The 27,103-nt window shown below is 46.3% G+C and overlaps 1 protein-coding gene and 1 long non-coding RNA gene across 6 annotated transcripts in view; one reads left to right on the top strand and one right to left on the bottom strand.

Annotated features, from left to right (window-relative positions):
* Positions 1 to 1,204: 1,204 nt before the first annotated feature.
* On the bottom strand, positions 1,205 to 26,402 carry DPP7 (dipeptidyl peptidase 7). Its single transcript, XM_064394189.1, has 13 exons — positions 26,244 to 26,402; positions 25,827 to 25,940; positions 21,045 to 21,184; positions 20,180 to 20,343; positions 13,166 to 13,301; positions 9,668 to 9,749; positions 7,752 to 7,918; positions 6,549 to 6,609; positions 4,630 to 4,748; positions 4,393 to 4,549; positions 4,011 to 4,075; positions 3,132 to 3,202; positions 1,205 to 2,043 (listed from the first exon to the last, which is right to left on the bottom strand). Exons 1-13 carry the CDS (start codon positions 26,335 to 26,337, stop codon positions 1,908 to 1,910), a joined length of 1,506 nt encoding a protein of 501 aa, XP_064250259.1. The 5' UTR covers positions 26,338 to 26,402; the 3' UTR covers positions 1,205 to 1,907.
* A 22-nt stretch (positions 26,403 to 26,424) lies between these two features.
* The window catches only part of LOC135283408 (uncharacterized), a 37,278-nt gene continuing 36,599 nt past the window's right edge, over positions 26,425 to 27,103 (top strand). For all 5 annotated transcript variants that reach the window (XR_010349182.1, XR_010349181.1, XR_010349179.1 and 2 more), the window contains exon 1: positions 26,425 to 26,996. This is a non-coding gene — a long non-coding RNA (uncharacterized LOC135283408). The remainder of the gene's footprint in view (positions 26,997 to 27,103) is intronic.

Genomic DNA, 27,103 nt, shown 5'->3' with positions numbered 1-27,103 from the left:
TTCTACCGTTATTTCTTTTATGGCGCTGTTCGTCTGTCCTGGATGTCCATGTGTATTATCTCTTTTGCCATAGTATCTGAAAGCCCTTTAGTTTATCCTTCCATATCAGTCATACTATGTGTATTCCCTTGGAATAAGAACTGTCTGTAAGAGGAAAATAAGAGCTCAGTATAGTCCAAGAGAAGGGGATTAAAAAACTTGTCCTTCTGGAAGGTCAGCAGACACCCAGCCCTCCTTTCTCTTCAGAGCACAAACCCAGCCTTGGTGACTGGGATGATTTGCAGTGACTTCCTGAAACACTTGCCCCTGAACCTGGCTGTGTTCATACACTGCTGAGCTGATGATCACTGGGAACTACTTAAGGGTGTGAAGGGTGCTGTTTGAAGGGAAATAAAAGCAGGATGCAATCCTTCCTCTCCTTTTTTCCCCAATGTGTTAATCCTGAATAATGGCTGGGGTATAGCAAATCTGAATTCAGAAAAGTTGCAGGCTCTGAGCCCAACAGAGGATGACCACTTCAGAAAGGCATACTTGATATAGCAGCAACAAAACCAAAGCCTGACTTGAGCAGGAGCAAAAAGAACAGTGGCAGCTCTAAGGAGGAGCCATGGAGGTTTTCATCAGCATGAACAGAGAGGATTCAGGTCGAGCTGAGGATGTAATGCCACTGGCAGAGCGACTTTTATAGGGACTGGAGTTTCACTAATTCTGTCTTCCAAGTTGTCCTTCATTTACATGTATCTGAAAAAGCTGATCAGCGGCTCCATCTGTTCCTGCTCTCCTCAGTATCCCTGGCTGGAAGGACCAGAAGCTTTGGTCTTTTTTTAAGAACAGGGCAGAGATGGACGAAACAGATCTCAGCACCCAAATATTGTGAAACACCAGCAATGGCTCTGGGAACCAGTCGTGCTGTGACCAGGGAGGGCTCAACAGTGCAGACAGTGACACCAAGCACCACTGTGACTGTGCTGCACAGTGAAAACCTCTGGGGACTCAGGAATCCTCTCCACTAACTCATAAAATCACTGTAAAGTAAAATCAACTGAGACAGTCGGTTACCAGGAATTAGTATTTTGGCAGTTATGCTACTAATTATTGGTGAGTATTGGTCAGTCTAGTAGCACCCGTTCATGGGCAAAGATTCACCTGGGAAGGTGAGAAGGAACTTTTTTATCTTGTTTGGTTATACTACCAAGCCATGAAATTATATCACACCTTTTAATAAACTTTTAGATCACACGCTTTAATATACTTGCAATTGATTTTAAAAAGCTCTGAAGATGCCTCAGTGGAAGTGTGCTTTACTGGTCACCACTACACAGCCCTTGAGTGACAGCAGTGCACACCAGGAATCCTTTGTGTAAATCTTCATCTTAGCAACAGGAATCTCTTCAACAAGCTAAAACTAAAACAGCCCCAACCCACAGCTCTAGCTAAGACTGATAGTCTGTTTTAATTAACTGGTCACTAGTGGAGCTCACCATGATTCTGTGTCAGTCATAATTAAACCTTTGCTTTTTCTACTAACCCTCTAGTATTTCCTTTTTCTCTAAAAATAGTTTATTTTCAACCTTAAGGTGCCTCATGCAACCATACTCTTCAGGGCTGTGATGGTTCTTGGACCTTCCAGGCAAGCTTTTTGTATTGCTGCCCTTTGTAACAGCTCATTCGGAGCAGGCAAGCATGGAGCCGAAAAAATGTGGTTTTGGCTTCTGTCAGTGATTTCGTCTTCTGTGTTTGTTTTCATGCTCAATGAGGTGTAAGTGGGACACTTTGGAAAAGGGAGTTCCCACCATCATGGCAGAGGAGAGAATAGTGTCCCAGCCAGCGTAGTAGAACCAGTGCAGCAGGCTGCTGTGTCCTGTAGCAGCTGCACACAGGGGCTGTGGGGATGGAAGGGCTCAGGGCTAGCTGCCTGCTGTAGCTCCTGCGTGCTGCTCCTGCACCTGCTCCATGCCTACAGATTTCACCCAGCTGCTGATGATCCTGGCTTCAAGCTTGCGCACCTCTGTGACGGATGGGGGGTCAGCTGGGTTGTGTCCCCTAAAAAGCAGAGGAAAGCAGAGCAGTGTCAGTTACTGGACAGTTGGTACTTGCCTCCTGCACAGAGTCTGTGATTTTAAGGACAGAGACTGACTGGTTTGTGCTTCACATGTGTGCCCTGGAAACCAAGTTGCAGTGTCCGATCTCCAGTACGGCTGGGCAGCAGGGCCAAGCTTGCCCTTGCTGGCTGCTGCCCCCTCTGCTCCAGACCTAAAGGCAGATGGCTAACGCCAGATGGCACTGGACTACTTCATGTGACTGCTTGCTGCAGGCTGTCTCACACTTGTGCCAACCCCTGCGCAAGAACATGATCTAATGACAGTAGGTGAGCTGAGTGCCAAGTTCTGCACAGCTCAGCATCCCTGGAGGCTGAAAGAGCCCTGTGCTGGGGAAGAAGATCACTCAGAAGATCACAAGGTTATTGGTACTGGGCTGCAATAACCTTGTACCATCCTCTTTAGGTACTTGCCCTGTGATAGGTGCTCGGAGGCCACAGTTCAAATACTGAGGTCAGTTTTAGGTCCCTCTTGACAAATAAGACATGGAAGGGATGGAGCATGTCCAGGGAAGGGAATGGAGCTGGGGAAAGGTCTGGAGCACCAGGAATGGCTGAGGGAGCTGGAGGTCTCAGTCTGGAGAAAAGCAGGCTCAGGGGGGACCATCTCGCTCTCTACAACTCCCTGACAGGAGATTGTAGCTAAGTGGGGGTCAGGCTCTGCTCCCAGGTAACAAGGGATAGGACGAGAGGAAACAGCCTCAAGTTGAACCAGGAGATCTTTAGACTGGAGAATAGGGAAAATTTTTTTCATGGAAAGGGTTGTAAAGTAATGGAACAGATTGCTCAGAGAAGTGAAGAATTCACCATCCCTGGAAGCATTCAAAAAACTTGCGGATGTGGCACTTGAGGACATGGTTTAGTGGTGAACATGGTGGTGATGTTGGGTTCATCTTAGAGATCTTTTCCAACCTCAACAACTTTATGATTCTGTGATTCTGAAATATCTCCTGGTTGTTTGGACTGTGGCTTGCTGAGATCAAATACCTAGGGAATCAGGATTTTGCCAGCCAAAGGAAAGTTTGATACTTACCGGAGATCAAGGTGATGGGCGCCTCCTTTAACGGTAAGTGCAATCAGTGAAGGGCTGAGGCTGCTGTTTATCTGGGAGGAGAAGAGCAAAGATCAATTCTCACCAAGTTACTGGGAAGAGCTGGACATGAGTTCTGAAAACTGGAATATGATTTGGGCAAGACTGAGGAAAAACATGGGAAGACATCCTTGGTACGGCTGGTATCTGCAGCTAACAGTCTGAATGAACCATATCACCTGCCCCAAATGAATGTTTTCCGCAAAGTGGGAACTTCAGCTGATTCCAGTAGAGGTAGTTGGAAGTTAGGTCTCCTTTGGACCCATGCACCCTAAGGAGCCTGTTCCTCCTGGGATTCCAAGCCAGTCTAAAACACTGAGCTTCTGTATTCAATCAGGAGCTTAACTAACACAAAATCCAGTCCTGGAATTTTAAATTTTAGACTGGACACTGACAGCACTCTGAGGTTTTGTTGAATCTAAGACAAAACATATCCTAGTTTGCGTTGCTGCTCATAGCATCCGCCTGGTCTCATCAAGTGTGCTAGGACTGGAGGGAGCCAGACCACATGGCTGGCAGCATTGAAACCACGTGTGAACACAGAAACCAATTTGTGGTTCAGACGTTGGGTGTGGAGTAAGCAAGGTTCTGCCATGTCTGCACTAGGAAAGCCATATTTGTTCCATCAGTATTCCTGGCTGAACACTACTCAACGTGTCTGTCTTTAGTGTCCCGAGAGTCCTCAGTGGTTCACCATGAAACAGCTGCTCACAGAAACTCAGGTTAAAACTGAATTGCCAGTGCTGCTCTGAAAGGGAGGGAGGGCAGTATGTCATCTGCAAAGGTTGCTCTGTGCTCAGGGTACAGGAGTGCAATGCTTACCCCACCTCCAGCCCATGGGTCCAAGTCTCCATTTGAAAAAATGATGTTGCTTGCACTTTTCAGGTCTGAAATTCAGAGAGTTCATAATTCAGAGGTCTCCTTCCTGCCCAGTTATCCAAATGTGTTTGGATACGGCATCGAATATGGCCAAGAACAGAAAACATCAAATAATTGAACAAATTACTGGTAGTTTTTATGTTTTCCTCTTCTCTACCAAAGAGATACAGAAAGGTCTGTTTGGCTCAAGTCAGCACAAGGCTGTAACTTTCTGCCAGGACGCATTAGTGTGCTGTGCCTGTCCTCATGGGGCTCAGCTGGACTGAGGGAAACAGGGAGACAGCTACAGGGTAACACAAAGAGACAAGTAATCAGCACAACTTACCTTCTCCCCAAAAGTTTGTCCGCAGCCAGTGTGCTCGCGGCCTCACACGCCACTTGTTCCAACAGTACTGCTCACGCATAGCCTCTGTGAAGGGCATCTCAGGGAACATGTCCGTCACATTGTTACTGTTAAATGTTAAGTTGATCTCGGTGCAAACCTAGAAGTGCAAGAGCTGTCATGGGGCAGGGGCATAGACAGGACAGCAGCTGAAACCTGCTGGGGTCTCTAACTACTTACCTGGTAGTCCCAAGCCTCTGCATCTGAGCCGATGCCACAGCCTGTGGGGTCAGCACAGGACTGGTACAGCTGGTATATGTTGTAACACTGTGCCAGGCCAGAGGAGTTGTAGAACACTCCTGCCAGGTGCGAACACAGCACAAAACCAGTCAGTAACTGCTGTCTCACCCACCACCTCCCACATGAACTTCATGGCCAAAACCAAGCCAAGGGTTGCATGAGTGTGCAAGGATGGGACAGAACTCACAGAGCTTGGAACTGTACAAGGTTACAATCCAGCTTTATGGTAAAGCTTTTACAAGGGACTGACAAATTCTTTCAGATGATACAAACTTGGTTATTGCCCTCAATTCAATGCAATATTGTCCTGTTTAGACAATTTCCTTTGTAATGGGTTAAAAGCCTGGATAGCAGGCAGGGCTTCAGCTATGCCAGGTAGAGCAGGTCCCTGTGGCACCTTGCTCATCTTACTCCTCCGATTTCTCAAGAAGAAAACTCCTTCCAAGCCATGCCATTCTGGTATTTTATTCCATTTCTTTTGAGGCTCTGATTGCTAAATGTGGATCAAAACTCTGCCACCCTGAGCGCTACGATGTTCAAACAGATGTTTGGACACTAGTTTCCCTTATCATGAACCAAGCAAACCTGACGTGACAGCAATACCACTTGAGACATGATATGATGGGTAAGTGCTAGTCTGGTTCTCTGCAGGTAGAGAGGAATGGACTCACATTAAGGAGACGGAGTATTACTGCCCTGGAAGCAATCAGTATCCCCATTCACAGTGTCCCCATTAACCTGTTGCCAGTTCAGCATCACAGCACATGGCACTACACTCTATCTGGCAGGAGGTGGGCTGATGAAGCACATGTACAAAAAAGTGTTCTCCAGTATGACACAGAGGGTCAAGTATGGAGGAAAGCCAGTCTCCTGCCTAAAGTTCTGGTGGATCATTCCTCTTCTATGATTAAACTCCACCAAGTGAATGCAGCTGGGGAGACAGGGAGAAGCATGAGGTGTTCCCCTAGAACTGGGAGGAAGAAATCTGCCCTTGGCTCATTCATCTCAAAGAAACAAGACTCCCACTCTTCCTCACAGAAGAAGTAGCATGTGACTACATCCAGTAGATCTGACAGTGTTTGTCAAGACATGAGTGTTTTAAAAAAGCTTCTAGCTGCCAGCCAAATATCTTTAGCAGTGATTAAGGATGGGTACATTTCTGACTTGGGGCACATACATAATTTTGAAAAGAAAAAAAATTAGCTCCCAGTCATACTAAATTGCATTAAATCTGTAACAATTCCTTAATTTTTTTTGTGCCACTCAGAACCTATTTTTCTGAGTAATGACCATGGTAGAACTTGTTTTTAATAAGCAAGTTGAAAGATTTTATGAGGAACTCTTCAAAAGTTCTTTGAATTCTATCTCTATTAATTTCCTTACAAACACTACTGGCTGACAAAATAAGTGCTCACAGAGATAAATGTACATGTGTGTATACAAGATGTATTTAAGATTGCCTTGTCCCTGGATGAACACCACAGGACTTGTTCTCAACAAGGAGACCAGAAAACTTCCTTCAGTGAATGTGCATTGAGCCCATGACTGCTGGAGCCAGAGTAAGGGTAAACTTCTGGAAAAGAAATAAATATCTCAGAAGTCCACATCTCATGAACAGATAACAGGCTATGGGGCTTCAACACCTGAGAAACATGACAAGAATAAGTTGGGAAAGGTGAGAGAGCCTACGGGCCACTGTGAGACATTCCAACAGACAAAATCAACAGGGGGCAAAATGTCCCAGAGGGAGACCAGAGTCATACCAGTTCCCCTGACACAGCAATGTGACAGGTCTACCGATAGGTGCTTCTAGAGCACGTGGTGGTCCATAAAAGATCAAACTGATAATATTAACTCACCAACAAGAGCAGCCAAGCCTTCAATTGGGTCTTTATGGGCAATAATTTGTTCACAGCCAACCTGGGTAAGACACATTACAGGCAAATGGCAGACAGAACAGTTACCAGTTGCTATGTGGAAGGGCTAAGCTGGAAGATTAATTACAATTATTATTTACATATTTTATAGTTCAGTAGCTTTCCAAAGGCCTAATGCAACAGGTCTGGAAATCTTTAGCTTCCTCACGTGTAGCAGCAAAATAGAAGCAAGGAGACAGGACAAGGGCAGACACTTCCTTCACCAAGTTAGGTAGCTTGGTGGAGGAGCCAAAGTGATAAACAACAGTTCCTCCTACAATCAGAATATTTTAATGCCCTTTTCAGGGATTGGGGTGAATGTGCGGAATAATTATTTCCATTTTAGATGTCATTAAACAGACCCTAGAAGGAAACTGGATGCCCGGTGGAGCCAGAGGCAGCATGTCCAGAGTTCCAGTGCAGCAGAGCCTGTGTGACCTCTTGCACAGTGTGCTCCAGGTAGGACTAGAACCCTAAATGCCACAAAGCCAGAGGCAAATGAAGTCCCATGGGCTTGACAACACACCAGAAGACATCAAGAATTGCAACAGCCTCTGGTGATCTGGGATCAAAGCTGGTACCTTTCAAAAGCAGCTGCTGTCTTAGAGGTCTTTGTAAACCCCTGAGAACTTGGCCCTTTTCCCACATTTTGCCATCTGTGATTCTCTTGAAAGTTCATCCGTTTCCCAGTCCCCATAGCAGTAGGGTTTTTTTCTGCATTATACCTGATGTATGTTAGCTTCTTGGGCAATATTTTTCAAAAGAGCCTGATTTTCTCATCTCCATCCCTTACCCATCAAGAAAAATACATTTTTGAAAGCATGTTGAAATGGGCTACAAGATAACTACTTTTTTCTTTTTTTAAAGCCACAAGTTTTTAGTATTTAAAAGCTGAAGTCAACAAGCTTGCACAGGTGTTTGTGTCTAAGGTAAAGGCAGAGCGGAATAGGAGTAACTCCAGCAAACCTCACAGCAGTCACCATCACAGAGAAGTTTCAATTATGTAGATTTACTGTCAGACTGGACAGGCTGCAACATCCACCACCACTGATCATCCTGCGACCAACATCATGTCACCCTGTGACCAACACCAATGGTGTCTGCCTGACAGTGTCCTAAGTCACCCACTTACACCAATGTCCTCACCTTCACTGGATTGGCAGGGAGGTCACCCATGAAGTCGGTTTTGTATGGATAGTCCATCATGGCCATCATGGTGAAGGCATTTCTAGCAAACCCAAAGAGCTGGTAAACATCCTCTTTGTTAGAGATCTTATTGCATGTGGCCATTTTGCTGCTGATCTCATCATAGTCTGCAAAAGAAAGGAAAATAAAAGACACAAACTTCAACAGAGGAAAGTAATACCAAGTTTCAGGATCTTGTTTCACTCAGGAGTAAAGATGTTGTAACGTAAGATGAGGTTTTTAGTGGAAAGGACACATTGCATCTAAATTTACACATAAGAACAGAACGTTCAGGCATAGCTTCCCTGAGCAATGTCACAATGTTGTGTGGCACAGAGCCCATGCTCTGTCCTTCATGGATCTCCTTGGGGAGCCTGGAGGAATCAGCACCTGCCAGGACAGAATTGGTCCCAGCTGAAACAGTGAGGAGAGCAGATTGGTACAGCCTGTCTTCGCCTGTGCCCTGATGGCTGCTCTTGCTCATGCCTGCAGACCTTTTCCCTGGCAGGGCTGCTGTGTCCCACAGGGCAGGCTTCCCAGGCAAGCTCTCACGCAGGAGAGCAAGGTACAACATGTAGGACCCAGTGATATTCAAAAGCTGGAAAAATTGCCAGAACGAAAAAAAACCCAACTCAAATGGTTTTTAAAAAAAGAAAACAAAAAACCCAACTCCAAAAAACAAACACTACCACCACTTCCTGGGGAAGAAAAAAAAAAGAGCAGCTACCTGGTAGGAGGGTGCATCTGCAGTAAGAACTGCCAGCCCTCACAAAGGATTCTCAAGATCTCAAGACATGCCTTCAAATATCAGTGGGATGCAGAGGTCAGCTGGAGTCAGGAAATATATCTTTAAAGACATTCCTTCAAGATGCACCCATACACCTTTGCTTCTGTGCTGCGGAAAGCTGCTCCCTTCATTTTCATCCTCCTCATTTTGGAGTCACAGATCCTGTCCCCATCCTGTTCTACAGCTGACCACTAGAGCATGGCTGCTTTTGCTTGGAAACCTACAGCCTGGGACCTGACTCTGGATACACACTTGAGGGCTGAAGCCTTAAATATGACCACTTTACCTCCAGCTGCAGAGGAAGCATGGCCCCAGGTAGAGTTGGAAGAGCTTGACTAGTTAACAGTAACATTCTTCCTGCTGTGACCCAAAGCTAAAATGGCGTTTTGACCCCTGGGCCCTTCTTGCAGTTCCAGGACCAGCAGCAGCTGGGAGGCACACAGTTCCTGACACACAGCATGACAGACCAAGGCTCAAGAAAGACTCAGAAGCCACTACATCTGTCCCAACACCACGCACAGCTTCCAGGAGATGCTGCATCAGCCCATGGCATCTGGTCCAGCCTACTTAGGAGCCATTGCAGGGGTCTTCATCAGTCTGTCCTAACTGTTCAAGACTGGAGATGGAAGGGACTTGGATGATTGCTTCACGACCTAGACTGCCCTCCACATATTTCTCAGATCTGTCCTGTGAGCTGAGTCACACAGCTGTCACACCAACCAGAACAGCTCTTCATGGTGTGGATACTGAGGACAAGCAACTGGTGAGACACATGGCTTTACTAGCTGTAAATACTATACAAGTGGTTTTCACCTGCGAGTGGTTTTGCACTTTGATGCAGAAAAAATGGTTTCATTAACACTGTGCAAAGCTCCACAGAGCTACTTATGTTTCAGTATTGGTTACCAATTTTAATGCTAACTGAAACTGTTAGTAAAAGAAAAAAATCAATTGTACAAGCAGAAAGAGGAAGCCATGTGGGCATCTGCACTGATTTATCTGAACAACTAGCTGAGGTAAAGCTGTATCACCTTTTTCCCCCCAAGGCTGGGAATGCTGGCTGCCCTTGGGAGCCATCTGCAGGGCTTACCTCCACTCAGGCACAGGTCCTTGATCTGCTGGAAGGCTTTACGGACAGCTGTGACACAGCCTAGGCTGGACTTCTGAAAATCCTGAAGGGACAGAAAAGATACGAGGTGACAGTTTCCCACAGGACATACTTAAGAGGCTGCAACAGAAAGAACTGCCAGAAGGACTAGAAGAAGACAGGGGTTATTGGCCTGCTGGTCAGCACCTCATTTGTGTTTCCATGAGCAGTGACACCAGTGCTTCTGCCTTGTCCTTCAGAGAGTCAGCATGTCTCTGCAGAAGCCAACACTCTGGACAGCTCAGGCCAAGCAGCAGCTGTGTCACCAGGTCTGGCTGGGATGACCTGTCAGACAGAACACTCTGCCCTTCATGGAGCATCAGGCTGAACGTGAAACAGCAAGAGAGTATGAAGCATGCCTCAGAGAGAGGGGCAGGCTGCAAGGGTCATAAGGGTTTTGTTGTTTTTAAACACAGAGCAGAGTCCTTGAAACTGCAGTTTGCCTGTGAGAAGGAGCCATGGGAGAAGACACTTATGCATTGGGAGTACAAGACCAAGATCTGCTTTTCTTCTTAAGCCTGCTAGTGGCCTGCCAAATGACCATGTCCTTTTTCTTGGGAAAACCATTACTGATGCTGAAAAAGCACATTAAGTTAGGTTTGAAGAGCTGTGGCTGGTTATGGTGAATCAAGTTGTTTCCATGATTGAAGGCCCTAGGAACTCAAGTTCTTTCTCCTCTCTCAAATTGTAAGGCAGATTAGATCTGCTGGCAACCATTGTTTTGTAACAGGAAGAATTATTAGGGTTCTTCTGAGGTCTCTTTACCCTGCCAGAGCAAGGTAAGTAACTATAAATCACTAGCTAGGTGTTTTTCTTATAAAGACCCACCCTGAACTAAAAAATAATAGATTTAGGACCTTTATTTTCTTCTTAATTCTGCCTTTGTCTGATAATTATGCTTAAATAAATAATTTTGGAGTTTTCCACAGTTTACCTGGGCATCCCTTTAGGAGTTCCAAAAACCATTCTGGATGTGCTTATTGATCTTCACCTGCTAATGGTTCTAAATGGAGTGTGGGGATAGCTTGGCCTGGGAGAGAGGAGCAGGTCTGCTCTGGCTGCTGTGATGGCTGAGCTCTCCTCTAGGCACTGCTGGGCTGCTGCCAAGCACTGCCTGGCATGAGGACCCTTACAGACCAGAAACAGTTCAGCTTAGCAGAGGAAGGAGGAATTGCAGTCATTCCATGTGCCATCATTGGGATTAACAGCTCTCGAGGGTGTTCTTAGCAAGAAGAACAATCAGACTTCAGATGCATAAATTCCAAATCAGAGCAACCTCCACACTGAAGATGGAAGGGGGTACTATGAAATCACATAAATACATACTTTGAAATGTATGCTTGCTTAAGAGCTCAGCCCACAGCTTGGCTTACTACTGCAGAGAAAACAGATTTTTAAATTTTAAAGTTTTTTCACATGAAAATATTTTAAAATTAGTTGGAAAGATTTTTCCACACCTTAAGTTTGAGGGTGTGTAATGACTCCAAGCATATTCACAGCTGAAGTAAGACAAGGATGTTGAAAGGAAATTAGCTTCAACCAGGGAAGAATTCCCACTGCAGGGCCTGTTAGCTGACTAAATTGAAAGGAATAAGATGAATGTGTCTTTACAGACAGACTGTGAATCTGCTTGTAGATAGGGCCAGGGACTTACACATAGGGAAGTAACAGAAGAAACTACCAGTTCTAAAAAATGTTACTAATTGCCGTGGACCATTGCTCAGCCAAGGCCATCTAAAATTCCTGAACTTAGATAAAAAGTACAAAAGCTTAATAGAATTATGAATAGTGTTTTGCTATATAAAAGAAAAAAAAAAAAGGAGGGGTGCATAGAAAACAGGGACATAGAGTAGGTGATTCAGGAAGTGTGTATCTTCCAAGTACATCAGCTAACGCTCCAGATCTAATCTTCCCACTACATCAGTCAATGAGGAAAGGAAGAGGGTGATGCATCCAGGAAATTAGGATAGAAAGGGGGCTGCGTCCCCCAACCATTTGAAAGACACCATGGGAAATGCCTCATGGCCTCTCCCTTTATTCAAATAGAATTGCAGGAATAATCTGTCTCCTTTTTGGACATAAACCTCTGGTGCTGTGAATTTTTCCACACAAAATGGTATTACATTTGTTGTTTGAAAATGTAAAACTCTACAAAAAGACAAGTTGTCTATTATTCTTTTATGCACTTAGGAGTTTCAAATGTGTTTATTTTCATATAATCATCTCTTCTTTATACTTACTGGTAAAGCTTTCTGTTGTGTAAGTCTCTGCACAGCAAACAAGTTGTTCATGTGTATAAATAAGAACAAAGAGACCACAAGTTACATACACAGGTGTGGTCTTTGAAGTGGAGAATAACAGCAAAGTAACACAAGAATGACAAGAATGTGTCAACAAAGATGAATCGCCTCCAGACCAGAGGGATGGGGAGAAGAATGCTAAGGTGGCCCAAAGGTAACCTAAGACTAAGCAGCAAGGTAAAATCTAATCTGCTAATGTCAGACCACCCTGGTATAATGACCTGACACTGACTGGAGCACGTGTAGAAAAGCACTGGTCAAGTTGACCAGTGAACAAGTTCTGTGCAACTTCTTTGCTGTAACTTGTATAAAAGCCTGCAAATGCCCGAAAGAGAGGTGCCAGCTTAATGAACTACAGCCTAGCAATAATTCTGGGCAGAAAAGCATGAAAGGTCTCAGCCCTGTGTGCTCATTGGCTCCTGCACCAGGCACAGACCTCAGTCTCAACTGAGGGACAACAAAGGTAGTTCATACTAAGCCATCTGTGTCACCCAGATCTAGAAATTCATGTCAAAAAAGAGGCAGAACAGACACCATCACAATATTTCAGCCCAACCAGCTAGTACATTTCTTTCCTTATGAGATAAATCTAAGTCAGTTCTAACACCAACTTTTCACGCCCTTAAACTGCAAAAGCCACATTTAAATTTTAGTTTAAGTGATCCCGAGACACCTTGCACATTTTTAGTTATAAAATGAAGATTTCCAAGTTCTTCATTGAAATGCAATCACCTTGGACTACGGAGGTGCTGTGAATCATTGGTACCAATACAGCATTTTGGGAGGGGATTTGAAAAATAAATTATCCAAAAGGGGTTCAGCCAGGCACAAGGGAAAAATTCCAGGCTGTAATACAGTCAAGGCACTAGAAATGGGAAAGTCAATTCTCAGTGGTACTAAAGGTACTGGCACAGAGTTGTGCTTCTTGGAGCAACACCTTTGAACCATGAGCTGCCCAAGCAGAGGCAGTGCACAGCCATCCTGCAGCTACCACTCTTCCTTTCAGGTTGCCATTTAATGCACTCCCTACTTAGCAGTGATGCAGTGAAGACAGATATCTATTTAAACACCTGGAAAAGAAAAATGAAACAGCATTCCTAAAGGAAGAAAATACTGCTCCTGAAAAAGAGATCCTACTTACTGCTGTGACATCCCTGAAGAACTGGGTGGGGTCTCCAAGCCCAGCCACAGACAGCAGAGGAGCACTGGCAGCTAACGCTCCAGCCACGACATTTGGGTATTTCATCCTCAGGTAAGCACTCAGCATTCCTCCATAGCTAGCAAGGAGAGACAAGAATTACTTCCTTTAACAGACAACTTATATTGTAGTAACTCAGAAGTTCAGGCCAACACTTACAGGCTCACCTAAACCAAAGGTAACAATAAGCTCATGGATACCTGTGATGCTTTGTGCCTCATGCTCATGTTGATCCAGTTACGGCCAATGAGCAGCATACAGTGCTCTTACTAGCCTTTCCCCAAATGTTCACACCAGGGATTTCCCCAAATGCTCTGGTAGGAACACAGCAGCTCAGTTTGCTTCTGTAGACAAATGTAACTCCTGCCTCAGTATTTAACTTTGCACCATCCTGAGCCATGTCCTGATAGCTTCACAGCAGAGCAAAGCAGGGTTTGAGTGAAGCCCTCACTGTTCAAAGAGAGAAGACACACTGTACATTTTGCATACAGAATGACAAGAACTAGTCAGAACTAGTTAGAACTTTGTCAGGGTTTGGCAAAGGGTGTCCATGAACATGGCAGAACAGGCAGCCCTCTCGACTCCTAGAAAGTGGAGGCTATCCTCCCTGGGCTCCCCAAATAACAGCTGCATAGTTAATTAGCAGAGATACAGGAAAGGGGAAAATTTAACAAATACAACAAGAAAAGTCAAAGCTACCTTGGTAGCTTCAATGCCAGGGCCACAATCTACGCATGGATCAAAAGCTGCTAGATAGACCCAGGATGACAGAAGTCATTAATTTGCTGATGGTTGCAGAGTTCCTCTGAGGCCGTTTGGGATGGCAAATAACATCCCCAAAACACAGATTAAATCTGGTCTAACTCCAAGCTTAAAAGCACTCAATCTCCCTCCACACCACCTCAAGTGGTTCAGTAAATACCGTTTCCATGTCATGGTTTGATGCTGGCACAATGCCAGTGCCCCTTACGAAAATACACTTTTCCTAGTGGCTTCTGTGAGATGTAATCAGGAACAGAGCAAAGCAGGCTCTAACTTAGGCATAAAGGAGACAAACTTTATTAACTACAACATCTAAAAAGGAACAGACACAAAACTAAGAATGAAAACCCTCCAAATATATTCCTCCTCCTCCCTTTCCTTTTCCTCCACAGCATGAAATGACACTACAGATTTCCACACCATCACCATCTCTCAGACAATCAATTTTTGAGTCCATCATCACCCCTCAAATAATCAACTCTCAAGTCCATCAGGGAGAGAGGAGTCCCCCCTTGCACCATAGGCTTCCCCTGGAAAAACAATTGAAACCTCTTGTGTTTCCGTGTCACTCGTGGCACTGCCCAGAGAACATCGGCCCTCGTGACTTCTTCCCCATATGTCCAGTGCTTTCACCACTGCACATGGACCAGAACTGCTTTTAGGGTTCCCCTTTTAAGGATGCCCTGCCCAGTTCCAACAAAAGCAGCAGTCTCTCAATTTTGGGACACCAGTCCCCCCCAGCTTTCACCCCCTGGGGCCGAGGGGCCTCGTGAACAGAGATCTTCTTCTTCTTCTTCTCTGAAGACAAGAGGGCATCCCACACCCTCCTCAGCCATCTCTGTTCTTGCCACTGCTTCACTGCACTCTCTTCGGCTTCAAGGCATTGCCTCCCCCTAAATGCAGTCTCTGTGTTACAGGAAAAACATGGGTCTGTCCATGGCCATACAAGAGAGTCCAGCTCAAGGCCACTCCATCATCTTCTCCCACCTAGGATTCTTCTCACCTCTTCTAACATCTCTCACTTGTACTCACTTTCATCACACTTGTCCAGTGCTTCATCTCTCTCTCCTCATTCAGATTCAGGAGAATCAGTATTTGTAAGGTTTCCATTATTCTAGAAAGGGGTTAAAATCTTCGCCTCTGTCTGCTCAGAACTCCCACAGCTGCCGGGCACCTTCTCTTGCCTCATTCTGCACTTCTCCTTCTGGCCGGCAGCGCTGCCAGCCCATGATATTGAATTTCAAGGCAGCACAGGTACTGGCTCTCTCTATCTCCCAGGGGGGCTCGATGTTTCTCAGGGCTTTTCTACTCTTCCATCTTTCAGAGCCTTCACCCCCCTCCTCTGCCCGAGGCTCCGGCCTACCTCACCCGGCCGCATGGCTTCCCCTACCCCAGCCAGCCCCGGCTGGGCAGGGGAGCTCTGACCTCCTTCACCAGAGAGTCCTCCTGGGAGCTCTTGCTTTAACCCCCTGTGTTCTCAGAGGCGGTCCATATTTTCAGTAGCTAAACCAAGTGCCAATATTCAAGTCTAAGCACTGATTGGTTTGACCACAACCTCCCAAAAAACTCACTTCCTTCTTAACCTACGACATCCCACAACACCCATGTGTAAAGCAATTTGCATTTCTCTAGCCCTGGTCCTGGAGAAAGCATTACCTGAAACCTGCTGCAAGTAATTTCAGGTTAATTTGGCACAGCTATAAGCACCAGAGGTGGTCTGTTTTTTCTCTCCTGAGAAATGCTGTGCTTCTCCAGCACTACCATATTTCAGTGTTCTTCATTTGGGTTTAGTGTGTTCAGGGCTGCTGCAGACTGAGCCCTCAATTACACACAGAGAGCTGCAGTCTAACATGCAGCCAGCTAGGAGGTTTTGCTGAATCCCTCTCCCATCTTCCTATCCCAGGACAGCTTCTGGGCCTTCCTACTCTAGCTACTGTCCTGATAATCACAGTATAAACCTCCGTGAGGTCAACAGTTCAGTCACCACACTGCAACCAGCTGAACGCTTAATGATAACTATCATGCCAAATGCTTTTTAGCTCACTGCAATTGAATTCAAAGCCCTGTAGTTCTGGAAGACTTTTGGAGGGAAGCACCCCTCTACTACAAGAGAGGGGATCCATCAAGAAACAAGGACATCACATCTACCCAGCTGCAGCACAGTGAGCAACTCTGAGAAAGGACTGCTGCAAGAAACCAAAGAGCAGCAGAGCAGAGTTGTGAAAAAGCCGACAATGAAAACGGCTGGAGGCTGTTAAAGAGGCTGTGTTTAACAAAAAGCTGTGTGGCCCCTTGAAAGACTATTTTACCAATTATTAGTTTCCTGTGTTTCCAATGTAAAATGTTCTGATCCTGCAGGATGAATTTTTCATTTTCATTGAGTTACAGAATATGCTGAGCTGAAAGAGACCCATCATGATCACTAAGCTCAACTTCTGGTCCTATGCAGGACACTCTAGGTATCCCACCTTGTGTTTGGGAGTGTTGTCTACACTTTTCTTGAACTCAAACATGCTTGGTGTATGACCACTTCCCTGGGGAACCTATTCCAGTGTTCAAACACTCTCTGGGTGAAAAACATTTTCTTGATATCCAATCTAAACCTCCCTTGATACAGATTCATGCTGTTTCCTTGAGTCCTGTCACTGGTCATAAGTGAAGAGGTCAGTGCTATCCCTCCACAGGATACTGAAGAGGGCAGTGAGGTTTTCCCTCAGTTTCCTCCAGGCTGAACAAACCAAGTGATCTTAGTCACTCCTCATAGGGCCTCCCCTTCAGACCCTTCCCCATCTTCATGGCCCTCCTTTGGACACTCTCTAATAGCTTAATGTATTTACATTGTGGTGCCCTAAATAAGGCGATGCCACCCCAGTGCAGAGCACAGTGGGATAATTGCCACTCTGACCCTGACCCAGCCAGCGATGCCCCCTAGGACACGATTGGCCCTCCTGGCTGCCAGGGCACTACTGATTCACATCCAATATGCCACTGGACTCCCAGGTCCCTTCCCACAGCTGCTCTCCAGTCTCTCATTTCCCACTCCATACACACAGCCAGTGTTGCCTCATCCTAGGTGAAAAACCAAGTACTTGCCATTGGGAAACTTCATACGGTTGGTGACTGTCCATCTCTCTGACTTACTGAGATCTCTCTACAGGGCCTCCCTGCCTTCAAGGGAGTCAATGGCTCTTCCCAGTTGAGTGTTGGTGGCAAACTGACTTAGTATTCCTTCAAGTCCTGCATTCAGGTCACTAATAAAGATGTAGAAGAGAAGAGGACTGAGGATGGAGCCCTGCAGAAACCCACTAGTGACTGGACACCAGCCTGGTGTTACTCCAGACACTGTAACTCTTTGTGCCAACCAGTGATCCAGGTGCTCACCCACCATATGCTGGACATTTTGCCCAGAACAACCTTTGGGAGAGATAGCATCAAAAGGTTTGCTGAAGTCCAAAATAATGACATTTACTGGCTCTCCTAGATTAACCAGGTGGGTTACCCCATCATAGAAAGAAATCGGGTTCAACATGCAGGACTTTCCCCTCCTGAAGCTAGCTGCAACCAATGACTACATTGCCCTCCAGGTGGTTTTTCAATATCTCCCAGAATAATATTTGCCATGATCTTCCTAGATTTTACCAGCACTGAAGTGAAACTGGCAGGCCTGTAGTTTGCAGGGTCCTCCTTCCTGCCCTTCTTGAAAACTGGGACAATGTTTGCCAGCTTCTAGTCAGTTGGGACCTCTCTGGATTCCGAAGACTGCTCAAAAATCATCAAGACAGGTTTTGCAATGACATCTGCAGCTCTTTGAGGATTCTTGGATGAATCCCAACAGATCCCATAGATTTGTAGGGATCCAGATGGAGCAGCAGATCCTGCACATGCTCAGAGTCAACAGGGAGTTGATTATTCTTACATTCACGGTCCTCCAGCTCAAGGCACCGGGGCCCCTTTGGTCTGTCAACCATGGTGAAGACATAGGCAAAGAATGCAATAAACACCTCTGCCTTGTTTCTGTCCCTGTTTGTGAGGTGACCATCCTCATCCTGGAACAGGCCAATGTTATTTCTACATTGCATTTCACAATTAATGTACTTAAAAAAACTCTTTTTATCGTTCTCAAATTTTGGCAGTTTCAACTCCAATTAAGCTTTCATCACATGAATTTTCTCCGTGTAGTGGGGAGCAGTGTCTCTGTATTCTTCTCATGTCACCTGACTTTGCTTCCACTGGGCATACAATCTCTTATTTCCAAGAGAAGATCCCTGCTCAGCCAACCTGGCCTTCTGCCTCACCTGCCTGACTTTCAAGGTTTGGGAACTGCTACTCCTTTGCCCTTAACATTTAAAAAGTAACCAACACAGATGGACCCCCTCACATACAAAAACATTTTCCCGGGGACTTGACTCAATAATTGCCTCAGCAGCCTGAAGTCTGCTAAGTCTGTCGTCATGACCAGAGTTGAGGTTTTGCTGGCACTTTTCCTCCTGTCAAAAGAGACTTTAAACTCGATGGCTTCATGGTTGCAGTGGCCAGAACAGCTGCCAACCCACACTTTGCTCAAAAATCCTCTCTGTTGACAGACGGTAGATCAAGAAGGGTATCTTTCCAATTCTGCTCCTTTAAGAACTGTGCCATAAAGTTGTCATCTGGATTTTTCAGGAATCTTCTGGCCTAGATTGTACTGTGTGATTCTCCCCGTTGATTTCTGGCAAGCTGAAGTCCCCCATTATTGGAATTACCAATATTGATGCATGAGAAGAGTCTTAGCTTGTCTGGCCAAATAGCAGCAACTGCAGTGCTTCACCGCAGAGACACCTTTGGCTAGCTGTGAGTCACAGCTGGGCACGTATAGACAAGTCCAGGCATGCCAGAGGTCTGATGGTTGTGGGCTGGAGCTTACTCTCGTAGAGGGTCCACTCCACAGGCTTCCCTGTGCCAGAGAAGCTTTAGGGCTTGGTGGTGGAAGGAAGGAGTCGGTTCTGATGGAGGGTTTTAATCCAGAGTTTTATTCTGGCCTGCAGGCCCTTGAATCTAGCAACAGCTCCAACAGAACTGCCTGACCGCGTGGTCACTCGCCCTTTTAACCCGGGGGAGAGGGGGAGGGAAGGAATCCGGGGACCACCCACCAGGTATGGGAGAGGAGGTCTCAGGGACAAAGGACCCCTGGATGGGCCAATGCCCCCCGGGGTGGAGGGCATCTTTTGAATCTGCCAAATCACCCCACGGCCTTCTAGAATTCCAGGACTGACAAGCAGTACTCAGCAGGGGTCAGGGTGTGGAAAGGAGAGGTGATTAACACATCTGGGGAAGGAATCATCAGGGAGAATCCCAGGGTATCTGAGGCAAACCATGACATCACACCACAACACCCCATAAAGACAAGGGAAGTTGACTTGAAAGCATCCTTAGTTCCTCAAAGAATAATTTATTTGCGTCATCATCCTGTCTGGGAGATCCAAAGTAGACTCCCACAGTGACATCTGCATTATTTATTTGTCCTTTGATTCTCACCCACAGGCCTTCAACTGTACCACTGCCAACTGTTAGCTGCAGACTTTCTATCCCTTCCACTACATACAATGCCATTGCCTCACCTCTTCTGCCCTATCCCTCCCGAAGAGCCTGTAACCATCCAATAGGGTTCTCCAGTCACATGACTTGTCCAACCAGACTTCACTTTTGCTAATGGTACCAAATTTCTGGGCTTGGGCCTAAGCTTTGAGCTCTTCTTGTTTGTTCCTTATGCTGTACGCATTAGTGTAGAAACATTTCAGGTGAGGTTCATTGTAGCCAACACCTCGTGAATTGAGGGACCCCATTAGTGCTTGTTTCCTCAGGTTTTGGCACACCATCCCATTGCTTATGACTGGCAAGGCTGCTATTTTCCCTTTACTCTTTCCAAGCTATTTTTTTCCTGCAGCTTTGGATGATTCAGACATTAAATAAACTTAGAAACATCCAGTCAGGGGTGCTTCTCAAAAGCAACCACAAATGGAGGCTAATTCCTGGTGGGAAAGAAGAGTGGGACCTGGTGATGAGTTCATGGGAGCTGAGGCACAGGCACATCTGCTATCAAAAGAATAGCTTGAAGCTCTGCATTGAGAACCTTCTTGAGAGCAAAAGAGATCTACAGCAGCAAAACTTTGGCTGGAAACGGATACAGAGAAGGGAAGGAGTCCATACAACACTTACCTGCCTCCAAAAGCGATGACAGGGCAGTCTGCAGCACCAAACTGCTGCTTAAGCTCAGTAATGAGCACTGCATAGTCAGCAAGTGCTTGTTCCATGGTGAGCAGAGCAGTATTTTTCAACTGTGTTGACTCAAGTCCAAAGGGAAGAGACTTCCCATAGTACCTCTGAAACAAAAGAGATACACTATGGCAATGCTCCTATGGGTTTTCTCTACTTTCACCATAGAGCTGGGCTAAGTGCGCACTAATACAAAGAGATAACAGAGTATGAGAAGTCCTCTAACTTGCCCATAACTGAGGAAGCGCCTTGTCTCCTGCACCTGATACACAGACACTTTCAGGACAGATACTGGAGTGGATGGCCAGGACATGACAGCTGCTTCAGTGGGTGCTAAGTGAGTTCTCAGCACGTGTACCTCTCCTGAAGTTCCCAGCTACAAAAGGGAACAGGATAATCTCTTCATGCTTAAGATGATAGATAGCAGATTTAATAGAGTAGTGTGGGAAAGGTTGGCTTGGAACTTTGCAGGGTAGAGAGATTAAGCATTATCCAAACAAAGTAACTCTCTACTCCAACATGGAGTTTAAGGCCTGTAGAAACTACTTACAAAAGCAAATAATTCGTAGCATAGGCTGTACTGAAACAGCAGTCTCTATCCTGGACTGCTGGGAGGCATAGCAAAAAATTACTCAAAAGCCATGATTACGGAAAGAAGATCTGCTGTTATGGGAAGAAAGCTTATAGCAGGTCAGACTCAGCTCCACAGCAAGAAATGGTACCACTATTCCAGACCTGCAGAGAGCTGAATTTGGTAACACTGAACAGAACAGGTCTCTAAAGAATGCATATGGACTAAAATACTCACATGCTCAGCAAAAATGACAAGTGCTTGCTGTTCCTCTGCTAATTCAAATATGAAGTCAGAGTTCTGAGCAAAAGTCCAGATGTCACCTTCATTGCCAGTATAGAAAAAGATGGGTCCAAATCCTTTCTTCCAGAACTTTGCTGAGGCAATTGAAATAAAGAAATTAAAAATTAAAAAAAAAACAAAACAAAAAAACCCCCAAAACAAACTGAAACCCACAAAAAAACACGTAATACCCCCCAAAACCACAACAAAGAATATTTGCATGAAATGAGTAAATTTTTGGTTTTGGGCAGGAGCTTAACAAGGAAGAACTCCGTGAACAGGCTGATTCCTGAGACTTGATCTGGGACACAAAGTGTTAGAAAGGCCAGGTTCCAGAAATCTCTCATTTGGGTGGAGGTAAATAAGAGCTTCCATAAGATCACTACATGGCCTGAAAATTTCACTTCTGCCTGAAAAATACCTAAAATCTCAAGTCCTGCAAGTCCTTTGCAGACAGCTGCCCCCCAAAAGAGCGATTTCCCATTTATATACCCTTTTTATCCCAACTCACTCCAGAACATTTGCACAACTAGATTTTCACACAAAACTGACATTAGGGAATTGCCTGCATCTTTCTGATACTCCTGCTGTGATGTATAAAGTTGTAAATTACATATCATAGGATGGTTTGAGTTGGGGGGACCATCAAAGACCATCCAGTTCAAGCCCACTGCCATGGGCAGAGACACCTCCAACTAGACCAGGCTGCTCCAAGCCCTTTGCAATCTGGCCTTGAACACTTCCAGGGATGGGGCAGCCACAGCTTCTCTGGGCAGCCTGTGCCAGGGCCTCACCACTCCCACAGGTAAGAATGTCTTCCTTATGTCCAATCCGAATTCACCATATGTCAACTGCAAACTGTTGCCCCTTGTCCTACCACTACTGGCTTTGGTAAAAAGCTATAACCCCTGTTTTTTCACAAACGTTCTTTAAGTACTGGAAGGACACAATAAGGTTTGCCCAGAGCCTTTTCCTCTCCAGGCTGAACAAACCCACCCTCCTAACCTGTCTCCAGAGCAGAGGGGCTCCAGCTGTCACAAGAAAGCTTCAGACAAGCCGTGCCTCAGCCTCAAATTTTGGCAACATTTTACATTTAAGGAATCACTCTGGCTTACAGTTCTAATGACAGCAAATCAGATCTACTTATAAAAATGAATTATTTATTAAACAGACAAGAGATTGCAGTGGCGGCTGGCCTTGAAGGGGGGAAACGACCACCCCTTCGGAACGTCCCTGCTAGCTGCGGCCAGCACTGCCAGCAGCATGGGGACACTCTCCCGATCCTGGGCTCAGTCAGGAAAGCGCCCAAGGCTTTCGCCTTGAGGGACAAGGATCCGCAGTGAATAAGGCTGCTACCCAACAGGAGGGAAAGAGACGGACTCCAGCTGTAGTACAGTCCAGATTTATTCCAGGGAAAACTAACCGCTGAAGACCCTGAACTGGGGTCAGACATGAGTTTATAAGGAGGGGTGGGTACAGACACAAACTCCGGTCTTCAGCCAATGGATGGAAGGGTGGGAGTGAGGAGAAGGTAACAGACACCACGGGTGAACCAATAGGAGAAAACATAGGGAGGGGCCCCGGTCCCTGAACCAATCACTCGATGCCCTGACTGGAAGATTCTAGATGGAAGGGTTGGGCCACTGAGTGACTGACAGGGCGCCAGGGAGGGATTAAGGAATGGATACATTGGTCATCAAGGGTAACGGGGAGGAGAAATATTTTACTGACAGCGCAATCAAGGAGAGGGAGAACCAGGGCAGAAACATTACAACAAAAGGGCACATAAGATGAACCAATTTACAACTTAATGAGAAACACACCACAACAAGAGATAACAGATAAAAGATCTTAACCAGAACTACTCACTACACAGTATAAAACTAAAGAAGTACTAGTTGATAACAGTAAACCATAGAACAGTGCACTATATCAATGTGTGTACATTAAAACTGGCAAAAGAAATAGTATTGATTAGAAGTCAAATGTAATTTACCACCGAAATGGTGATAACAGAGATTCCTGCACTCAACCCCTAGGGAGTAACTGTGAAGCAGATGTCCCAGCTCGCAGGAGAAACTCCACACATTTCCAGAAAATATATATATTTTAGCAGATTTCTACTTTGTGAAAGTTTGGGGTGGCTTTTATAGTTATAAAATGAACAGCTATCAGTCAGTCAAAATCCAGCTTACCTTGTCAAATCTCCTGTCAACAGTAAGGTTATCTATTGGCAGTTGGGAAATTCCAGACCAGTGTTAACCTATGGGCCCAAAAAACTCACAGTAACACAGCCTGTCCCATTTGAGTTACCTGACTGGCTAACAAACAATAGATAAGCTCTCAGGAGAGGGTGAGATGCTGTGCTACACCAGCTCTCAGATCATCGCTGGGGCTTCCTCTGGACTCACTCCAGCAGCTCCACACTTCTTGTGTTGAGGTCCCTGGGCCTGGAGGCAGTTCTACTGGTGGGGTCCCAGCTGAACAGAGGGACAAAATCTCCCCACACACCTGCTGCCCACACTGTGGAGAGGCGCCCAGGATATGCTAATATATGTTATATATGTAACACACATGCATGTGTGTGTGTGTGTGTGTACATATGATGATATATGAAGATGATGCGCTTCATCCTCAGATCATTTTATAACTGAAGGCAAATTGAGTCTGGCAGGACAAGCTGAGCTGTGATACTAACACTGGCTTACCTAACAAACAGTTACTCTAATGCTTGCTGACTTTAACAAACATTTGATTTCAGCTTAGTAATAACTGCATAGGAATTAAGAGGGATAATAAATAGTTTTTTAATGACAAACTCAGATTGTCAGTTAAGTGTTCATTTCAATGCATCATCCAAAGAGACCCTGCATAGCAGTTGTCCCATGGATGTCACTGTCACATGAGGCTGTTTCCATGAACAGAGAGGCCCAAATTTAATTCTTGGCATTCTCAGCACAGAATTGACAAAGCTAGATTTGGCTTGAAATGGGATTTGAAACCTCTAATTAGTGAAACTGCTCCTCTTCATTAACAAAGAGGCCAACTAACTATGATGCATTTGCTTTGGATATTGGGTAGGCAGCTCAGTGTTCTCTTTCCTCTGGCTCTTCTCCTCATGTGCTTCATGGTTCCTGGAGTAAACAACCATCACAGGAGCCAAACCCAAACCAGATGGGTTCCTTACAAAGGTATCTATTTTTTGATTGAGATCCTGGGGAATTGCTAGCTAAACTCAAGAGTATCAGATTCCCTGTTGTGAAATTAGTTTTTATTTTCTTGCTGATAATCTGAAAAGTCTCATATTGTACAAAAAAAAAACAGTAGAGGGGAATGGAATTACAGGAATTTTGAGTAAGAAACTCTCTATAAACGAGCAGAACTGCACTGTTAATATTTTGCTCCTCACAAATATTATTCAGCTCTGCCCAGGACTCACAGATAAAATATAACACTTTAAAAGAAAACAAAAATAAGTTGCACAATGCTTTAAACCATGTAATCCCAACATTCTGTTCAAAAAGGGCCACCTAATTAGTGAAATTGCAGCCTTGGGTATGCTCTCAAAATCCACTGGTGTGTCCATATCTTTGGGTTGAAATGATCCATGAATTCATGCCTGGTGAAACACACAACTTGGCACAGGTGCTGAACAAGCTGCAGAACAACAGGCGATGTGAATGTGAGCTGGAGCATCTAAAGACCCCAATGCAACTGGGAGGCAGCAGCATCTGGGCACAAAGCTGGGCAGTGCTCAGGTCTGTTGTTATTCCCAAGTCCACCTTTTTTCTCTCCCTGCAATTTGCTCCCCAATTCCTCTGCATAGGCAGGGTTGAAAAACATGTGACACTGGCTACAGAAATTGCTGTATTTTCAGTCACATGCTGTTTAAAAAGGTCTTTTCTCTTTTACTGTCAGTGACCCAGAAGTCAGACATAGCTGACTCCTTGCTGGTAGTGCTCGTTGTTTCGCATGGATTAAGCTATCTACAGTTGCACGATTTTAAATAATGCAAACCGCTGATGGCAGAGGAGTTACCTTTACTCCTAAAAATGGTCGGTAACGTTTCAGTCACTGTATTTCCTGATGCATTCAGAGCACTCAATTACATGCACTTGTAAGAGATGCTGGTGTCAACTGAAGACACACACACAGAGCCAGCACCAGTGCAAGCCTAACACAGCTCCTGCTTCTAGTCTACTCTTGCTCCAGAGAGGCCAGTCCCCACAATCCCCTCTGCACCACACAGCCAGAACAGAAGCCAAGGAGTTTGGGCTGGAAAGGACCTTAAAGCTCATCCAGTTCCACCCCTCTGCCACGGGCAGGGACACCTTTCACTGTCCCAGGGTGCTCCAAACCCTGTCCAACCTGGCCTTGAACACTTCTAGGAATGGGGTAGCCACAGCTGATCTGCATAACCTGTGCCAGGACCTCCCCACCCTCACAGGGAAGACTTCCTTCCCAATGTGCAGTTTAAGCCTACTCTCGATTTAAAGCCAGGCCCCCTTGTTCTATAAGTACATGCCTTTGTAAAAAGTGGATGAAAAGGAAAAGGAGAGGAGGATATAGACAATGCTGCGGAATGCTTGGCTCGTGCAGCATTGGCCAGTGGCTAACACTGGTTCTTGGCTGCCCAGTGCTCTAGCTCCTTACTTTACAGAGGCAATTAAAGCTTAAGCAGAAAGGAATCCATCCCGAAGCCACGGGAATCCAGTCCGAAGCAGCCACGGGACCTACCCGACACCAGGTACCGCTGCGGGAAGGTCTCGTTGCCGTAGGTCTCGAAGTTGAAGTGGTCCCGCACCTGCGGAAAGAACCGCTCCTCCAGGCCGGGCCACACGACCCGGGCAGCTGGAGGGGGCATCATCAGCACAGGGGAAACCAACAACAGGCGCTGCCAGCCAGCACAGCACAGCCCAGCCTGGGAACTGGGACCCGGGGAGCTCGGAGCGCCCTCCCGGTGCTCCCCTGGCTGGCTGAGGGCTCTGGCCCGGCGAGGCTAGCGCGGGGTCCTGCCCAGCACCTGGGAAAGCTAGCCGAGGGTCCCGTCCACGGGAGGGCCGGGGTCTGACCAAGGAAGGAGGAGGTCAGGCAGAGTGGTCCGGCCCGAGGAGCGGAGGGGACAGGAAGAAGGGTCCGTCCCGAAACACCCACCGGGAGCGGCGCGGGCGGACGGCAGCGGCGGGAGCAGCAGCAGCGGCGGGAGCAGCAGCAGCAGCAGCGGCGGGAGCAGCAGCGCCGACGCCATGGCAGCCACGGCACCGGCCGCGTGACCCAGCACTTGGCGATCACGTGGTGACCCAGCGTCCCTTCACGTGACCGCGCGAGCGCCGCACGCGCCGCGGGTCCGTTATGGCGGCTCGACCCGGCGGGTTCGCTCCTCAACGGGCCGTGCCTCGCCGCCGGGGGGCCGCTTCCCCTGCTGCAGAGGCTAAAATGGCAGCGGATGTGGGAAGCTAGTTCTGTAACTTGCACCTCTGGTAAAGGTTATCTGGCCACTCCATCCTGTGTACACTCAGGTCAGCTAGGAGAAGGGGACATCTCCCCGGTCAGGTGTTTGTTGTGGTCCCTCCCAAGCACAGGTTCGTGCCGTTGCATAAAAAGCAGAACCAGGGAGATGAGCACGCTGCGAAGGAGGTATGCTTTTCTTCTCTTGAATTAATTTTCTGAGGAATTGGTCTTCAGGTCTGGCTCACAAGAGAGTCCGTGCAGAGGCCTTTGCCAGCCCAGGAGGGAAGGCAGGGGCAGCTGAAGCAGAGGAAGGTGAGGCCGTGCTTTCAAGCAACAGCTGGATATCTTCAGGGTTGTGGAATTGGTGTACCCGAGGAGAACACTATGGGACAGGTCTCTTGTTTTGATTCGCTCTGATGCTGAGCTAAGAGTCACCTTACAGACTGACTCGTTCAGGTGGGTATCTGCTTTATTTGGTGCCGGGTACGTGGGGGACTACTTCTCCTAACACACTCAGCACTTTTACACAGCACAATATATGGCTAAATTTCATGCATATTCAT

The sequence above is a fragment of the Passer domesticus genome, chromosome 18, assembly GCF_036417665.1.
Source record: "Passer domesticus isolate bPasDom1 chromosome 18, bPasDom1.hap1, whole genome shotgun sequence".
Classification (NCBI taxonomy): Eukaryota; Metazoa; Chordata; class Aves; order Passeriformes; family Passeridae; genus Passer; species Passer domesticus.
Note: the sequence above shows the minus strand (reverse complement) of the source record. Positions and strands in the feature narration are given on the sequence as shown.

What these genes read in the sequence shown, in the direction of transcription:
- DPP7 (XM_064394189.1), bottom strand. Translation starts at nt 26,337, where the DNA reads ATGGCGTCGGCGCTGCTGCTCCCGCCGCTGCTGCTGCTGCTGCTCCCG. An exon ending in TCTTCAGGGATGTCACAGCA is followed by an intron (nt 9,750 to 13,165) that starts GTAAGTAGGATC and finishes CTGTCCCTTCAG; the next exon opens with GATTTTCAGAAGTCCAGCCT. An exon ending in AGGCTTGGCTGCTCTTGTTG is followed by an intron (nt 4,749 to 6,548) that starts GTGAGTTAATAT and finishes CGCACCTGGCAG; the next exon opens with GAGTGTTCTACAACTCCTCT.